At 61.8% G+C, this 18881-nt stretch overlaps 1 protein-coding gene across 2 annotated transcripts in view; it reads right to left on the reverse strand.

The window, feature by feature from the left end:
• The window catches only part of COL5A1 (collagen type V alpha 1 chain), a 140055-nt gene that overhangs the window by 36060 nt on the left and 85114 nt on the right, over window positions 1-18881 (reverse strand). For both annotated transcript variants that reach the window (XM_032866237.1, XM_032866235.1), the window contains exons 26-32: window positions 14792-14836; window positions 13922-13975; window positions 10602-10646; window positions 8902-8955; window positions 6558-6665; window positions 5761-5814; window positions 3739-3792 (exon numbers count right to left, since the gene is read on the reverse strand). In XM_032866237.1, the coding sequence (XP_032722128.1) occupies window positions 3739-3792; window positions 5761-5814; window positions 6558-6665; window positions 8902-8955; window positions 10602-10646; window positions 13922-13975; window positions 14792-14836 (414 nt within the window). The remainder of the gene's footprint in view (window positions 1-3738; window positions 3793-5760; window positions 5815-6557; window positions 6666-8901; window positions 8956-10601; window positions 10647-13921; window positions 13976-14791; window positions 14837-18881) is intronic.

The following is an 18881-nucleotide window of genomic DNA, read 5'->3' on the forward strand; positions in this document are numbered from 1 at the left end:
GGCGCCGTATCTTTTGTTTTCCTCCGAAGCAAAGCTCTGATAACCGGTAAAGGCGGTTTACCTACGGCGTGCGGGAGCAGCGGGCTGAACGCCACCCTGGCGTCCCCACCGCCTCTCGACTGATTTTCCAGAATCTTATTCCGGTTTCTAACGATAGCGCCCAAGACGAGCTGTGCTGCTAACAGCCTGACACGCGGCCTCTCCCCAGCTCTTCCTTGTTTGCTACCAGAATCAAAACAGCTTCCTGCAGCCTCCCATCTTGAAAAGAATTTAATAAAACCGTGTATGATGATGAGATAATTATGTTGCCTTTTAACAATGCACTCTGGTTTCCCTGCTTTAATGATGCGGCAATACCCTTGTGCCCTCAAATAAATATTTGCATACTAAAATTAATGAAACATTTGCTTTCTTCCAACGGTCGACTTTCACCAGCGTGGAGGCCGGGGCCAGCCCTGGCTGCTGCTTGGCGTTTGGGGCTGCACGTAGGTGCACGTCTCAGCACCCCAGTCTCACCCAAACCCCACCCTCGGCGTCAGGCCCACAGCCGTCCCGTGGAGACGACCCGCCCCAGCGTGGACAGCCGCCGTGGTCCACCCGGGCCTCCCAGGCCTTCTTCGTAAACTAAGCCACGCCAGAGAGGCACGGACGCTGCTGGACAGAAAGCACCCCGAGCACGGTCCTCCTGGTGGCTTGCCTGTGAGCGCCTGTCCTCACGTCCCCACTGCAGAGGCACAGGCAGCCCCAGAAACAGGACTGCTCGCGCCGAGAAGCCAAACGCAGGGGGTGTCTCTGGACCCTGGTCCCCTGCGGCCGCCAGCCCCGCGGAGCCGCGCTCTGGGTCAGCGGGGGCTCAGGGCCGGCAAGGGGTAGCCTCCGCCACCAGCACCCGGAACTTCCGCTTCTCACCACCTTCCCCCGGTTCTCGTCAGCATCTCGATGATTTCCGCTTGGGACTCTCGGGGAGGACGTTTTAAATGCAGCCAGTGCCGTCGGTCAAGCAGCAAGACCTCACCGTGCTCCCCGGGGTGGCTCTGAATCCTGGAGACGCCGTCCCTTCCCTCCTCCACCACCTGCTCACCGTCCTCTTGCTCGTGGGATGGCCCCTGGCCCTGACCCCTGCTCTGCCCCCCAGTCAGGCCCACTCGTGCCAGACATAACCCCTGCCTACCTCTGCGGTGACCCCTCTCTGCCCATCCTGCTTCGTGTGCTCCGAGCTCACACTGCCGACCGCTTTACTTACGGATTTGCCCACTGGCCCAACCTCTAGAAGGCAAGGTCCCCGAGGGCGGGGATGTGGGCTTCTCCGCTGTGTCCCAGGGCTCCAAGGGCACCTGGGACACGGGGGCCGAGGAGATGCCCCACGCTTGCTGTCTGTACAGATGGACAGATAGACACAGTGTCAGGATGCCAAGAACTAGCCCACAAGTTGGCTGAGAAGGGGCAGCGAGTCACCAGACTGCCACCGTCACTGGAGGGTTGGAAAACCATGAGGGCTCAGGGAAGGTTGCTGTCACTGGGAGACAATTCCTCTCTCCTTCCCTGGGGAGGTTCCAGAATACAGACATCTCTCTCCAGAGGGGGCACTGGGTGGACACGCGTCCTCGGGGCTCCTCTCCCGTGCAGGGTCACGTCCTCGGGGCTCCTCTCCCATGTAGGGTCACAGGTTCTCCGCTGCCTGTGGGACCTGGGGCGTGGGTGGCCCACGAGCGAGCAGTGAACGTGCATGTAAACCCGCGGCGGGATGAGGTTCGCTTGTGCGCGGGGCCGTCTCGGACAGCAGGCGCGGCCATGCTTCTCCAGATGCCATGTCCTCCACTTGCCTCTGTGCCCCCAGACCCAGGAGGGGCAGGGGGACTATTTCTCTCTCACGATGAGTGGACGTTCTGGCCGGTCCTGTTTGGCCGTGGCCCAAGCCATTCCCTTTTATCAAAGTTCACATCTTTGGCCTCTAGCTCCGTCCTCACCATGGCGACCACCGGATACAGTCACCACCACTCAGAAGCTACAGAATCCCTGGAAATTCCCAGCATAGATGGTTTCCTCGGGGCGTCCATGGTTCAGGGCCAGAGCCATGAGCTCACCAGTGCAAGCCCCAGGCCCCACACCACCCTGCTGTCAACCACCTTGGTCTCCGCGGTGTCCCTGGTGACCCGTGACACCAACGCAGGAAGACGGTGGCCCATGGGGGCTTGGGGTGGGGGAGGGGACCCCGGTGTCCGGCCGGCCTCCTGAGCAGCTGGCAGGGCAAGGAGAGAGCAGTGGGGCTCAGACCCGAGTGCACCCAGGTCACCGGCCAGGCCTCCACGGCTCCGTGTGTTCCGGCCGCACGGGGCCTCGATCCCTGCCCGGCCTGGCAGACTCCTCCATGGCCAGCAAGGAGGTGTGGTCAAATCACAGGACCGAACGCTGAATGTCACGACCCCCACCCCCGGAGAGCCTCCCTGCAGGGTGCTGTCAGAGGTCAGGAGGCCTCCACCAGGAGCCACCCCCTTGTCGCCCCACGCTTCCCAGACCCCAGACCACACCCCGCGGTGGCCTCTGTGAGCACCGCAGAGGACAGCCTCCCCTGCAGACACCTGTCAGACTCTCCCTCAAAGGAAGAAGCAGATGGACAGACAGGAGGGGAGGGAGATGGGTAGATGACAGATACACGGACGGCGACAGACAGACAGGGAAGAGACACACACGCCGATGTCGATCCAGAGACAGACGGACCTACATGGAGATACAGAGCAGAGAGACAGAGCCAGGCCCAGAGCCAGAGGGTGACGGTGCCCCGTGTTCACACGGCCGGCTGGCTCCGAGAGCGGCCCCACGTCCTCTGCCCCGTGCGTCGGGCACCCACGTTTGTTCACACGGGTGTGGCTGGTTTGACGCGTTGCTCTCTTTCCAGGAGACTCACGGTCTCTGCTCCCACCCAGTAAGGACAGCCTGGAGCACATGCTCCAAGCAGGTGCCGTCCCCGCCTGTGCCAGGGGCTGCAGTATGGGGCTCTGTGGGGCAGGCCTGTCCCGGGACACCCAAAAGCTGCACTCCTTCTGAGGCCTGGGGGCCCCCCACATCTCACAGACCGGCCCCTCGGTCCCCACAGGCCCGCGGATCCCGTGTCCTCAGGGGCGGCCCTCAGGCAGCCTCATGTAAGCTCCCGGCCGAGAAGCCTGGGCCAGCAGAGCATCAGGACGGAGCATCCCCTGCCCTTCCCCGCAGAGCCCCGAAGTTCACGGTGACAACGGAGAGGACCACAGCACGCCGCACTGGGCAGATGCCCGGTGACTACGGCAGCTGGGGAGTCACGAGGGAGAGGGGCTTCCTGAGTCCCGACCAGCGGAAAGGGTGACATACAAAGTGGGAGAAAATTCCTTTTTCTCCTTCGAAACTTGGCCTGGGGGAAACGTCACTTGGGTTTAAAGGGATGAATCCTGGTTTCACAAATGAGCGGAGGAGCTGTCGGGGTCATGGTGTTCATTAGAAAGTGCTACACCCCCCCCCCCAAGCTTCCCTGTCCTGCTACTGCCCTTCCGACCCTACCGCCACCCAGCCTCGTGTGCAGGACGAGTCTCTGGCCTGTGGAGCCAAAGGTCACGAGCTCAAGGTCAGCTGTCTGGAAAGCAGTTTTGGCAGCAAAGTGGGTGAAAATAAACGAGATATCCTAGAAAATATACCCGTATATACCCACATACCAATACGCCAAGGCAGAAGAACAAGCCACCCGACCAGAGGCCAGGCTGTCCTTACCCTGCCACCCTTCTCTCCGTTGGCACCAGGAAAGCCAGGAAATCCAACAGAACCCTAGAAGAGAGGTGATCGATGAAGAGGTGTGAGAACCGGCCACAGGGTGAGCCCTGCTACACGTGTAGTGCGCAGCCTCAGACACAACTACACGCCCCAACCCACCCATCTGTCCACACACCCACCTATCCCTCTAACCATCCATCCGTCCATCCATCCACCCATCCACGCGTCCACCCATCTGTCCACACACCCATCTATCCGTGTATCCATCCACCCGTCCATCCACCCCCTATCCATCCATCCATCCATCCATCCATCCAGGCCCTCACGCCCCCATCCATCCACCCACCCATCCTCCACCACCCACGCGTCGCCCACCCTCTCAGTAAAAGTTTCCCGAGCATCTCGTAGGGTCCACATCTAAAAAGCAAGGCCGTCTTAACCATGCCTCTCCGTTTTCCCTTTCTCCACAGCCACGGCTTCAAACGGCTGGTACTTGGGGAGGAACAGGCCTCACAGATCCCTGAGACCAACCAGAGATGATGTGCGGATCTCAGGTTTAGATACTTTGTCGACTGTGCCTGTTGTCATGTTTCGTCACCTTCCCAGAACGCCTCTAAATAAAGCCCGGCAGCCCGCGGAGCCCGAAATCAAGGCAGACTTGCGCCCTGACTGCGGCGACCCAGCTATTCCTTCTAGAAACCCACAAGGGGCCCGCGGACAAACGCACTCGGGGCTCTGTGGCAAGTACCCAGACACCCACGAGCTGAGCCTCCCCGTGACACGAAGGCACCCCCACGCTCACATTCACAGGTCGGGGGACTGTCTTCGGAGTGGGTCCCGACTCTCCATGCGGCTCGAGATCCTGACCTGAGCATGTGCGTAGGTCAGAAGCTCACACATGTCCAAGCCTGGCACTTCTCACAAGGGCTGAGCGTGGCCCACGCCCTCTGCCGTGCCCACCCGCCGATCCAGGCAGGAGACCATGCCACCAACACCCGGGTGTAGGTCCCACAGAGCTCTGTGGCTCCATCCAGGCATTCCCAGGGACTTTCAGAACGGCCAGGCAGCCTCAAAGTTCCACCCTTGCCTTCCAAGGACACCGCCTGAACTTGAACCACACACCCTCAGACTTCTCTTGGCTCTGCCCCCCGAGGGTCATGCACTTCAGGAGAGAAAACCTGTCCATCAGCCCCTCTTCCTCCAAGACACAGTGGGTGCCACCACATCACAGCCTCATCCCGCACGCCACTGTCGGACACTGAACAAATCCCCGCTTGACAGCAAACTGCCTCCCTGCACACAGGGCGCAGGTCTAGGCCCCGGGGGTGCATCTTAGCATTCCAGGGAGGGACTGCTGTTTCCTTAGGCCGCATGGGAATGCCCAGCGGGGCAGCCCGCCCCCAGGACGCCTCCTGCTCATGAGACAGAGGCCAGGAGTCTGGAGCGGCACGGAGCCAGGAAGGCAGGAAGGCACTGCCGCAAACCTGGGAGAGACAGGAGCTCTCCTCCTCCACTAATTATGTCTCCGGTGCAGGCGGCTGGTTATTTTTTAAGGAAGAACCATGAATAATAAAAGATGAGTTTTGAAAAAAAAAATCATGTTTTAAGTGATTTCCAAACCCTCGAGGAGCTGTTTCACTTAAAGCAGGACACGATTTTCATATGAGGAAGGTTTCATCTCCCTTTGATGCTCAGTTACGAGCAAATAACCTTCCAGTCTCCAGGGTGAAGCAGAGGTGAGCGCGGCTTCTCGGGTGCCCGGTGGAGAGAAAGCAGAGGCCACGGCTGCCTGCGGCCCTCAGCTCTGGCTGGCTTTGTCCCCTTCTCTGAAAGCCTCTGCTAACGGTCCCAGCACCTCCTTCCAAACTGGCTGGACTAATGCCAAAGGCTATGAATATGGCAGAACTTGCGGGGGACAGGGGCACACAGCAGCCTCTCCAGGAGCGGCGACCGGGCGAGAGGGGGCAGAGCAGGCAGGAGCCCGGAGGGGGTGTCTGAACACCTGACGTGCCCATAGATTACCTTGGGCCCTTGTCTTCCTGGGTAACCCGGTAATCCTGGCACTCCAAGTTTTCCCTGGGGAGAGACAAGGCATCGTGTTAACCGGCCGGCACCATCTTCCTCCGTCCATTCTCAGAGCAGAGAAAAGCAGCACGTGTCAGTGGGGGCCCGAGTGGGCTGCGGTTTCCAAAGACCGAAGGACTCAGAGAGACCCCCTGCCTGCCCCCTGGGATGGCATCTCCCAAAAATCCGGCCTTAGCCAGTTGTAAAAGCCAAGGTTCCTCAAGTAGAGACAATAGGACACTGAAGCAAAAGCAACTTGAGGCAAACCTTCCATAAAAGAACTTTTACCCTTGAGATTCTATTTAACCCTTTGTAAAAGGGTCCTAGCCTTGGGGCAAGACGAGGTGCTCTGGGAGCCCACCCCCGTGCCAGGGTGGAGGGGAAGGGCGGGCAGCCTCCCGCAGCCCCGAGTGCACGGGTAAGGACAGCTGCAGGAGTCCCCACATGCAAGACAAAGCCGGGGCTGCTGGGGCTCCCACCCCAAGCTCTGGGAACCCTGCGGGAAGGAGCTCTCCCAGATGCTGGCAAAGTGCTCAGAAAGGCCGGGCTCAGGACAAGAAAAGGAGAAGCCTGTCAACAGACAAATTCCCTGGGAAGGCTGGCAAGGGTGCCAGGGAGGCAAAGGGGACAGGACCCGAGTCAGATCACGCCCATCCCCCCTGGGGGCCTCAGCCTGGTGGAGTCACCAGCTGGACCGCCAAGGCCATCGGAAGGGTCTATCCCCAGGGGCCGATGGAGTGTCCCAAGTCACATACCTTCTCCCCGGGGGGTCCCAGAGGACCAGGGTCGCCATTCGGACCTCCTCGACCCTTCGGGCCCTCGGGGCCATCTTCTCCTCTAGGACCAGGGGGGCCGATCTCCCCCTGCAAGTCAGAAAAGAGAAGGTGAGGGAGAACCCCCCAGCCTCACCCCCACCACACGACTCCCAGCAGCCCGTCTGGGCCTGAGAATCCGGGTAAGACCTTGTGGTAGGAGCCACTCAGCCCACCGGGCAGCCCCCAGCAGATGGAACGTGCTCGGATCAGACAAAACCAGAGCGGCGTGCAGCAGGCTACAGGCTCTGCTGACTGGCCGGCCGCCCCTCTGCATGGAGGTAGGCGGCTCTCTTCTCAAGGCCGCACACTCCTGCTTCCCAGTTACTTTCTCCAAATGAGCCCCTCTCGGCTGAGATGGCCAGTAAACACAGGAACTCCGAATCCCTACTTCCCCAAACACAGTAGAAGAGCCCGTGCACGGGGACCCACTTTTTCCCTTGAAGCCCCAGGAGGCATAGGGATAGACCACAGCCCCTGGCCAGGCAGATGTCTGAGCACGGCTGGCACACAGGAGACCACGGCACGTGTCCCAGAGATGACAGGGTCCCAACACTGCCCCATCCAACTTGCCTATGTTACAGATGGGGAGGCCTGGGCCCAGGCAAGAGCGAGGGTCTGGGGGCTTGCCGAGGTTAGTGGCCACCCGCCAGCCAGCGTCTGAGCGCCCACCCTGGCTCTCTGCCCATTGCCAACCCTCCCTCTGATCGCCGGCTCCCCCATGTGCCATGACTGCGGCACAGTCACGCCACCCACAACAAAAACGCACACCGCACAGATGAAGACCAGAGACTTCCCTATCCGTAAGGTCCAGCCTGTCCGCAGGCCCAGGTCCCTGGGTCCCTGACAAGCGTTCTTCTCCATGAACAAGAGTCCGTCACACATTCACTGAGCACCTAAGTAAATGCCACATGCTGGGCGGAAATTTCTCTGGAGGAAATTAAAACGGATGACTCGGACTTCTAGCTGAGGAAAGGTCCCAGCCCCAGTCCCACCCTCTCCTAACTCCAACAGCGGGCCGGCCCACGGAGCCGGGCATGTGCCTGCCAAACGTCTTTTGTGCAGCCTCTTTTGAAAATGCGTCCTTGTAATAGAGACCCTAAAGGCAGGCTGCCTTGTTGAAGCCAGAAGAAAAAGGACTTTGACCAGCCGAACAGAGAGGCCCCTCCGATGTGGGCCGTCGGGGTCCTGTCACCATGGAGAAAGTTCTAGAACGGCGGTGTGCGGCAGGAACATAACCGGGACATAACTGTGAACCCGTTCTCTCCCTTTTATTCCTCCTCCTTTGATAGACGCCAAGACTGCTTCTGCCTTTTGAGCTTGGGACGCCGCACCAAGCGTGTGGGGCTTGCGGGCTCGGCCGTGTTCTGAAAAGGCACCTGCAGGCCAGCCTTGTAAGGGGATAATTTTGGCAGCCACGTGACGGCCCTGGGTCCGCTGACAGCCGCCCGTCCAGGTGTGCGTCCGTGCCCGCGGGCGGCCCAGGCACCTGGCTCTCTCCTGCCCGGTCTGGGCTCACTCTGAGGCTGGGGGGGACCTTCGAAGCGTCCAAACCGCAGTGTGTGGCCGCGGGCCCACTCCCCGGACACTCCCTGCTACGGCGTCTGCATCACCCTCTCCTCATTTAGATGAAAACGCGGCCGGGGGCTTTCTGCGGGACACCTGCCTAGTGAGCCACCTCCTCCCCCAGCACCGGCCGGCTGCCTCTGGAGAGAGGTGAATTACTGAAACTACGGGTTTGTTGCAGCTTCTGATGGCCCAGGATGAGGTTACAGACACAGGGGCTGCCCTGGGTCCTCAGGACACGCAAGAACACTTGGCGGACCGGGACCCCGGCCCTCCCTGGACAGAGGGCAGCCCCTTCCCCTCTGCTCCCCACAGCGCTCCCACCCTTCTGAGCCAAAGGAACTGCTCTGCTGTCCAGAGTGCCGGCCGGAAGCAGGGCACAGGGGCTAGGTGACCACAGGTGACCCCAGTATTGGGGCTTAATACCAGACAAGCGTCACCGTGGCTCTGAGCCAGAAATGAGGGGCCAGTGGTGGGGGAGACACACACAGAGCCAGGCCTCTGGGCCCCCAGCTGCCCCTGCCTGAGGGCCTAGAGCTCCCACGGAGGCTTCACCTTCTTTAGAGAAGCTGACCTATGGCCCCAAGCACCCCAGCCTTCCTGCCCCACCCCGACCCACCCCAGCCCCGCCCCAGCCCCTCTCCTGACCCTCCAAGGCCCCTCCCCACAGCCCCGCCCCCACCCCGCCCCCACCCCTGCCCCGACAGCCCAAAACACTCACCCGATCACCCTTGATGCCCATGTCTCCTTTAAACCCGGGAAAGCCGTCTTCACCCTGACAAGGGACGAGACAGTGCCCGGGCTGCATGAAAGAGTCCACCTCCGGGATGGCCGGCCCCCACAGTCAGCACAGGGGGCCAGGTGGGGGGCTGCTGAGTGAAGGGCGCCCCCTAACCCTTTGTGGTCGTGGGGACAAGCTGGCGATCTGCAGCCCAGCACCCCCACCCCCCGCACAGCTGGGCACAGCTGCCTCCGGTCCGGGCCCAGTAACCGCTGACCAGCGAGCGGCAGGGGGGCTCTTCTGCCCCACAGAAGCCAGGACCGGTGAGCACTGCAGGCAGGGAAGGGCCTGGGGCTCAGGCCCACCTGCTGCGGGGCCAGCCCTCTGTGACCGTCCTGCGTTTTCTGGCCCCGCAGGACACGTCCCTGCTGTTTGTGAATCTGGGGTTCACACACGTCAGTGGCCTGCTGTCCACTCAGGTCCACGGAGATACCCACAGAGACCCTCAGGAGGGTCACACAGGGCCGCCTGGCTCGTCCTTCCCTCCCAGTGTCCAGGCCCTGCGTCCTGATCTCACTCGTCCATCCGGGGCCTGGTCCTCAACACCCAGGCCGGCCAGGAGCTCACACCCAGAGGCAGGCCGCTTTCTGGGACAAGGCGCAAACGCGTTCCCCCTCAGGCCGCCGCCGCTCGGTGAAGGGCCAGGGGCTCGCCCGCAGCAGCCTCAGAGGGGCCAAGTTCCTGGGGGGCGGCTCCTCACCCCCCTCCCAGCCCAGAACCAACTTGGGGCAGCACAGTGACCCTCCTGGAGGAGAGGCCTGCCCTGTGCGACCCAATCCACATTCTCCCGGGCAGCCCCGTCTTCAGCTAAGGACAAAAGTGACAAGACAAATGTGGCGTTCTGGAGGCTCTGGACAGCCCCTCCAGCAGGACACGGGGCCTGGGTGGACGGGCCAGGAATTCGGGGAGACGGGACCTGCTGCCTGGGACAAGGTCTGCCCTGCGGGGGGGGTGCACGTCCCCGACACACTGGCCCCCGGCCCCACACTTCAGATGCCCCAGAACGAGGGCTCAGAGGTCTGCCTTGCCCTGGCCACCCCCGGAGGGAGCTCCCCAGCGGAACGGAGGCAGCGTGTGCAGGCCTGCCGTCACCAGGAAGCCCTCTGAGAACAGAGACGGGCCGGGGGGCGGAACAGACGCTACCACACGGAGGTTCTGGCTTCCCTGCCATCCCTGCCTAGTGCCGTCCCGTGATGAGCCACCTCGGGACCGGCAGGTGCCCCGGGAGAGGACCCACGCCGGGCACAGCCGTTGGCCAAGGCGGCAACACTTTCCCTCTGCGCCCGGCTCCGTGGCAGTGCGAGGGGCTGTCCCTCCCCTTGGGAGGCAGCCACGCGGGAGTGGGGCATGGGGCATCCACGGCCTCTGCAGGTGAGGTGCGGGCTGTGTGCTGGGCAGGGGGGCAAAGCCCCAGCCCCTCAGCCCCGCCAGGAGGGACACCCACGGCCTGTCCCCTTGGACACGTTTCTCCTTTTGCAGACAGCCTGGCCCGCAGGGTGCGCCAATCCCTCCGTCTCAGAGGCCACGGCAGCCTCAGCTGTGGCCAACGCTTTCCCGTGGACCACCTGCCGGAACCCCGCCCTGGGAACCCCGCTCCGCGCCGCATGCACCCGGCGGCCCCGGCAGGAAGCGGCACTCACCTTCTCGCCCTTGGTGCCCTTCAGCCCGCGGATGCCATCTGCCCCCTGCACAAACACAGAGGGAAGGGAGCAAGTCAGAGCCTCTCCGGAGCTCTCGGAAGGAAAGGCTCTACACCCCGAATGCCAAGGAGGGAGAGAGCTCGGCAGCCCCAGCCAGGCAGCCTCCCTCGCGCTCCCAGTCTCAAAGGAAGGGCTCCCTAGGCTCACAGAGAAACCTCCTGCCCTCGCATCCCACGCGAGGCCCCCCGTGTCTGTGATTCCCAGCTGGCCTTCACAGGCATCCCGCCCTCCTCCAGAAACCTCCGCCTCCCTGAGATCTGGGGAGCAGGTGGGATGCGAGGCCTCAGCGTGGGCTCTGGAATCAGGTCCCGACCCCAGTTCTATGGCCTCTGACACGGTCCCAGGTACCTGGTGCCTCAGTTTCCTCATTTGGAAAGTGGGGGGTGAAGACCAGCATTACCTTGTTCCTGCTGGTGGGAAACGGAGGCCAGACAAGCCCCAGGTCCCAGTGGGCACTCAGTTACCAAGAGCAATGTGCTACAGTCATTCGGGATTATTATTAATACACGACCACAGGTATAATCATATTAATTACTAATTAATAATCAGGACAGCACCGCCAGTAATAATCAGCTCAGGACGTACCTCATCTCTGGGCCAAACAAGAACTGTAAGGGATGGACATGTCCTCTTCTCTATGCCCCCGCCCCACGCCAGCACTGCACTCAGGCCAGGTAAAGCCGTCCGTGGCATGGAATTAAGTGGCCACGGCCTGGGCCCTCCGAGCAGGGAGCAGAACTGACCGCTGACTCCCAGAGACCAGCTGCCCGTGGGACCCCAGAGAGAGGCCGGGCCCCCCATCTGCCTCCAGCTGAGGCTGCCGACAGGACAGCAGGGCCACCTCCCGGGACCCTCGTGCGGCCAGCGGTCGTCTGGTGGTGAGAAGTCTGCACAGACTGGCAGTTTGCCCGTCTTCCCGGGGACTGAGGAGGGCCTCTAAGCAAAGCTGGGGCCAGACCCGGAGCTGGGACAGGCCTGGGGGGCGCGACCTCCTGCCACCCAGATGCATTGCAGGCCCCATCGGCCCCAGGCGACCGGATGCCTCAGGGCAGACGGGAGGCGTGGTCACCCTGAAACCCTGATGCCCTGGGGGCTCTGGACCAGCCTCCTCCCTCTTGCCAGGCTGGCAGGGGGGGGGTCCCCTGCCCACCACTCCTGGACCTAAGGTCAGAGGTCGGGACAGTGCTGCCCAGGGGACAAACAGACCAGGTCTTGGACCCCCGGCCCTACTGACATCCAGGGCTGGGTGACCGTGTCACGGGGCTGCCCCGTACAGAGCAGGGGTAGGGGGCAGTGTCCCTGACCTCTAGCCATCAGATGACGGTAGGCTCCCCCCAAGTTCTAACAGTCAGAAATGCCCCCTGATGTCCCCTAGGGGCACGAATCCACCCTGCTTGGTGGAGTACCACGGGATGCCAGTATCCCCTGTGGCCCTCATGGGCCAGACCTGGGGGACCGAAAGCAAAGGGGCCCAGAGAGTGACAGGGCTTTGCCCAAGGCCTTGAGAGAATTCGTATTTACGGTCTTCCCCAGCCCGCCCGGCTCCTGCAGGCTCGCAGAACGGTGGGGGGACCGTGCTGGCAGCCAGGCCCATGCAGATGCCCTCAGGAAGGTGAGGGAAGTGGAGGCACACAGAAGGGCGCTTCCCCGGAAGGAAGGGTGGCGTGACGTGGTGGAGAAGAGCTGGGCCGCCCTCACCCAAGGCCGGCCCTACCGGAGACCGCACGCCACCTCTCGGCCCTGCACAGTCACCTCCCTGGGGGACCCGCCGCCCCTCAGGCCACCGACTCCTCTGACGGCTTCCGAAGCCCGGGAAGGAGAACCTATTTCTCCAATGACAAGAGCGCCCGGCGTTGCTTTTCCTCCCTCTCCGCGCTTCCAAGTCTAAGTGGCTCGCTCATGGCGTGAATGAATTTTAATCAGATAGACAGGATAAGAGCGTCGTCCATAAACACTTTACAGCAAACACCTACAGCTCACAGACACAGCCCTCCGCAGTTAGCCATGTATGGGGCCGGCAGGCACTTTTTCTGTGACAAAGTGTGTAAGATAAACCTGCGAGAGCTCACGTTCTCAGCATTTCTGCTGAATAATCATCCTGGCACGACTCCCTAGGCGAGCCTGTAAGAGCCTACGTCGGGGGGAAACCATGGCCTCCAAGGGCTCCCGGCCCTGGGAAGTCTGTCCGTGGCGGCTTGTGCCCTCGGAACGCCACGGCTCCTGGGACACGCAGCAGGGAGGCTCGGGGTTTGGAATAAGCAGGTCTGGGTCTGAGTCCTGCTGAGGCACCGATGTTAGGCTGACTTGGGGCCCATGACTGCACCCTGAGCTCCCAGCCTCTCTGTCCTCCGCCCGTAGGCCAGGGGCTCGCTCCCGCGGCACGAGGATGCTAGGGAGAGGTAAGCACCAAACGGTGCGGGGCAGCCCGGGAGCCCGTGCGCGTGTTCACGCAAATTCCTCGGGCTGCGCTGGCTGTGTGCGCACAGCGTACGTTTCCCTGCACAGCAAGTTACAACCACTTGGAAGGAAAGACCCCATTTGCTTTCTTCAAGCCCCGGAAACACCTAGAGCTCTCAGACGCGACGCCGCCATTGCTCTCAGAGAAGGGAGAACTCCGCCACCCCGCCGCCCCCCTGCCCAGCACGCGTTCCTGGGACACCTCTCTCTGCATAACCGTGTCCGGCGTGTCCAGAGCCGGCACGGCTGGAGACCACGTGACACGACTCAGACGCGGTCCGCTCTGGCAGGATAGCCAGGACCCGGCGCTGGGCTCGCCCCGGAGCTCTGTGCCCCGCTGAAGCAGGCTGTGGGAGGCCTTCAGTGGCAGAAACGCAGCTGCGGATGAACGGCCATCTCCCACCAACTGCTCCCCACCCCCACCCGCGCCGCCGCTCCGTCTGCCCCGGTGCTGTCCGTGGGGACGGGCTCGCGCTCTCCAGACACGCAAAGGCCCCGGAAGCTGCCCTCTGGGCACCGCCAGGAAAGCGTGTCAGGCCCTTCACCTGGGCTGAGGTGTGCGTCCCTTTGGGGCTTGGGAGGGAACAGGCCCTAGGTGACAACGAGAGCAGTGTCCCAACAGACGGACAGAGCGCCACCGTCCTGCTGGTTATCACGACACACAGAGACGTCCCCTGCTGGGCCGCAAACAGTCACTCCCCCGCCTGCCCAGGCCCTCTGTCCCGGGATCCAACGAGTCCGGGAGGACCAGGGCTGCTGTGCCCCACAAGCCCAACCTTGACCTCCGGGAAGCCGAATCTCACCTTGACTCCTCGAGGACCCGGATAGCCGATTGGGCCCTGGGGGCCAGGAGGACCCTGAAACCAAAGGGGGAAGACCGTTAACTCCGACCTGGGTGGGCAGGCGTTCTGTGCCCTCCCCACACAGCCAGAAAGCTTGCCTTCCACCAGCACGCTCCCCCTGCCCTGAGCAGAGCGGACATCCCAGATCAGACCCTCGGGAGAGGCTCCTCAGGAGACACATAGGACCTGCTCCCATGGGACCCAGCCCCCCGGGAAAGCAGACGTGCACGCTGTGTGCCGTGACGAGAACACCAGGGACCATTCCAACGGCAGCCCCAGCCCAGCAGCTGGGGAGTGGGAGTGGGGCAGCGGGAGGGGGAGGGGGCTCTGACGCTTTGGGAGGGCGGGCTGCCCTGAAGGGAGAACAGTCCCCACAGAGGCAGCTCGGATGGCATGGGACAGCTGCCAGCTGGGGCGGGAGACAAGGGCTGGCCGTCTGCGAGGGGTGCCGGTGACAGCCAACGGGCCTTGCTGACCACTGTCCCAGTGCACTGAGCGGGGCGGGCCTAGGGAGGGGTGGGGATACCATGGGAGGCACAAGGGGACTTTGGCCACAAACAGGGTGGCAGACCCGGGGGACTCAGGCTGCCTGGAGACTCCATCCCACCTTCAAACCCCCAAGTCCTGGACCCCAAACAAACAACGGCAACGGATCAGTAGGAGCCCCGCCCTGTCACCAAGCTTCTGTGTGGCCCAGGTGACAGCTGTGCCTGCAGCCCCATGTGCAGTAACCAAGGGGGGGTGGACGGGTCAGAGGGCTCTGCATGGGAGGAGGCCCCCTGGGCAGGGAGGAGGGCCCGGCTGCTCCCACTCATGTCATTCTGATCTCACCTGGCCTCCTTTCTCCCCTGTAGGGCCTTCTTTGCCCGGGTGTCCCTGTCATGAGAGAGAAGGCAGGTGTTAGTCGGTGATCGTCCCCCACAGCTGTGGTCACACGCGGGAGGGAGAGCCAGGCCCCCATCTCCTTCCCCCCACACCCCCAGCCAGAGACGCGGACGTCAAAGGCATCGGGCAGCTGAGCCCGGAGATCACTCTCAGCCACGGGCCCCGAGCCAGTCCTTCAGCCCGGACCCTCGGCTGCCCCCTCCGTACATGTGTTCCGTGCGGGCCCAGTGATGACCTGAACTGGCATGGAGGAGAAATGTGTGTGGACACCCAAAGGCAGGATCTGCCCATAATGATGTCACCGGCCCAGCCCAACCCCAAGTGCAGGTGAGCCGGGACCGGGGACCACAAGGCATTCGCTCGCAAGGATTCTGTGCCGAGAGAGGGATGATGCGGGACTGGGGGTCTGGGCACGCCACCTTCCGGATAGGCAGGCGCCACACTGTCTGCAGGATACTCTCGTGCTGGGAGACATGCCAGGGGGGCGGGCAGGCTGGTGCCCGGACAGAGGCCACGCCCTGTCACTCCCCTGGGGTCCCCGGTGCGTCCCTGAGTCCCCGGGCAGGTTGCCTGCCAACCTCTTAGCTGGTACAGACCGGAGAGGACGACCTGCTCCCACGATACAGGTCCAGAGCCGACGCCCAGCAGACCCGGTCGTGGCCCCCGGGTCACTGCCCTGCCCACCTGAGCCCCAGCCAAGCCCATCTTCAGAAACACGAGCTCTCTGACGTTCCTGCTGAGGTCGGTCACTAGCTTTACGCCCTTGAGCTCCTGAGGCAAGCCCCAGATAAAAGCAGAAAGGGGAACGCTTCCCTGTCTGGAATTAGCCCAGGGACTCCAGTGAAAAGGCCGCGCGGTGTGGCGAGGGCGCGGTCTGATTCTGGGCCTGGTTACCCCGACCCGCTGCGTGACCTCAGGGAAGTCACTTGCCCTCTCTGGGCCTCCACTTGTTCATGTGTCAGAGGAGAGGGGGGACTAGTTGCTCCTTCAGCTTGAGGGCTCTAAGCACCGGGGACCCTGTTCCTAGAGCACAACGGCATTGTGAGGACCTAAGTCTCCCGTTTCTGAGAATAAATACTTGTGGGCGTTCCTTCTGCTCCCTGTCAGCCGAGCACTTGGATTTAATGCTGTCACAAACAGCCTGCTTGGAGGGCAAAGCCAGCAGGAGTAGAGGAGTCCTCTACAGGGCGGGGTGCCCTCGGGGAGCCTCGGGGCAGAGCCTGCCGGTGCCCGCCTGATTTCGAGGGAAATCATGCAGCAGATGGACCACCCAGGGAGACACCCTGTCGGCCGTGCTGCCTTTCCCAAACAAAGCTCACGGTGCCCACGCCTCAGGGTGGCAGGGCTGGACCCAAACAATGCCAAGGAGAGGGTGTCCTGCCTTGGGGTGACCGGGAGGGTGTGGATCCTGGCCCACCGCCACGTGGCTTCTTGGGGGGACTTTACTCCAGCCCATTTCCATTATGGACCTGGGGGTACAGGGGGGGCAGCTGAGGGTGCTCGAGCCCAGGGCGCCAAGTGGGTCCCTCGGAAGGTGTGCCATACCCTCCACACGGTAATGTCCTTGCTCACGTGGCACAGACGACCACGTGCCTGCCTCACAGGTCGCTGCAGAGACTGGATGAGCAGGTGCGCCGGGCACTCAGGACTGGGCCCAGCGTGGAGCTAACGGCCAGCACGCGTCAGCAGTTACTATAATTATTAGCTTTATTTGAATGGAGGCCAAATTTCTTTAGGCACATTTTAAGTTGCATTTATAGAATGAGAGCAACTACGGGGTGGGGGCGCACAAAGCAGACTTATTAAAAATGTCGGAACAGAAAAATACTGAAAGGAGTTGGGGGAAATTGGAAGGGGAGGTGAACAATGAGAGACTGTGGACTCTGAAAAACAATCTGAAGGGTTTGAAGAGGTGGGGGGGTGGGAGGTTGGGGGAGCCAGGTGGTGGGTATTAGGGAGGGCACGGACTGCATGGAGCACTGGGTGTGGTGCAAAAACAATGAATACTGTTATGCTGAAAATAAATTTAAAAAAATGATTAAAAAAAAATACCGAAAGGCAATACATCAAAATAAGAGATTGATTTCTCCCCCTAGGGAAAGGCCAGCCTTGTCTCCCCTCCTTTGCATTTTTGCAATACCCCATAACGAGGATATACTTGTATAATAAAAAAATAATAAAGCTTAAATTATGTGTATTTGATACTTTTCTGATTAAAAAAGTAATATATGTTCTCTGTGGCCCATCAGGCAAGAGGAAAAGCAGACGCGGTCCCTCCTAACCTCACCGCCCACGGCACCCCCGGCTAACCGTGCTACAGACCCTCCCATCCATCCTCCGCACAAGGCACGCAAGACGGGCGTTGCGTGATGTGGTTTTAGTTTAATATCGCGCGGCGGGCCTTTCCTCGTGTCACCGAGTACGCACCGAAAGTCGGTTTCTACTAGCTCCGTCGTACTCCCTCGAACCGTAATTCACGCCCCCGAGTCCCCGCCGTGGGCTCTCCGGGACGATTTCACCACGCGCCCCAGCGCGTCTGCCTGGAAACACTCCTTCCTTCTAAAGGGCTTTAAATCAACCTTCCTTTCTGCAGCCAAAGCCAAACCCAACTCGAGGGAAAAGAGACACAAAACCGTCTGTTTAAGGGTGATCGACAGTGCACTGCCTCATGAACGAGGGTGTGTTTCAACGTCTCTGTTCCTGCAAATTCCTGGGAGACAACCGGCCGGCTGGCAGGGGCCACGGCACCAGTCCTCCCCCCACCGCCCCCAGGGCGTCTGATGCGGGAAGGACCTGCGGAAGCTCCTATTCTAGGTTCAAGTGTTCATTGAGGGAAGAGAAGTGCAGCCTATGGGCCCCACGCGGGGATGGGGGGGGGGTCGTACAAGTGGGAGGAAAACCAGACCCCGCCAGGCACCTAGCGTATGGGAGGACGGGTCAGTGTGGGGATGGGGTGGGGGTCTCCCTGGCAGAAGCAGTCAGGTCAGGGAGGTGGGGGTCGGCAGCCCACCCCACCCCCAGCACCCTCTCCCCGGAGCCGCTGTGGGAGACGCCCCTCACCCCAAACACTGCAGAAGATGCACGGGGGTGGGGGACACACGCAAGGACATGCGCCCCCTGCTATCGTGCGCTGGGCCTTGGAGATGGCGTCAAGGTGGTTTTCATTTTGCTGTCATTTCACTTACTTTGCTAATTTTCTGAACTGGATGCGTTATTTTACAATCAGAAGAGGAAATGAAGTATGAACGTAAGCTACAGGAGGGACGAGACGTGCTATGTCCGTGCTCGCAGACGCACAGACAAGGGAGGACACGAGAGGACACGGGAGGCCCAGGGCAGCTCACGCACGGTGGGGCAGGCGAGCCGCCGGCGTGGAGAGGGACGGGCAGTGGCGGACGTGGGATGCCCGGGGCCCAGCCAGGGAAGCCGACGGCCGTGCCTTAGACAGTCACCAAAGAACTGTCAACGTATGGAGCTCTTGCTTAGTTTTTAACGGCTGAGAAGTTACCGAGACGCCCTGCCCGAAACAAGCAGTCCAGCCAGTCGCGGTTCTGGAAACAGGCTATGCAGGCAGCATCACGTGAATCTTCTAGAATGAACCCGAATCCCCAGACCCCACCAGCAACACGCAAAGCGGGTGGTGGGAGCGGATGAAGCCCCCACACCGACCACACGGCCCCTCCCCGCCCCTCCCTCCGGCAGTGCAGCCGCCGACGCACCATCCCCGCTCGCTATTTCTGGCACCGTCGAGTCCAGCCCCACAGCTGTGCTCGCACACCGCAGACGCGCTCGTGCAGACCCGCCTCCTCAGCGTGCGGTCGCTAAAAATACCCTCCGCGCGCCGTCCTTCCCTTCAACACCAGAGACACAGGGACCGCTCGGAGCCCAGCCCACCCTCCTCGGAGTTAGAAACGCGGGCTGGGCTCCGGTCGTGAAGCAGCACCCCAGGAACTCAAGTCCTGCTCACGCCGTCTCCGCCCCTTGCTCGGAGCCCACGCTGGGAAAGTGTGTCCAAAGCCGGGTAATTACCGAGCAA

Source organism: Lontra canadensis, unplaced genomic scaffold (genome assembly GCF_010015895.1).
Source record: "Lontra canadensis isolate GAN:19392208 unplaced genomic scaffold, GSC_riverotter_1.0 scaffold30, whole genome shotgun sequence".
In the NCBI taxonomy this organism is placed as follows: domain Eukaryota; kingdom Metazoa; phylum Chordata; class Mammalia; order Carnivora; family Mustelidae; genus Lontra; species Lontra canadensis.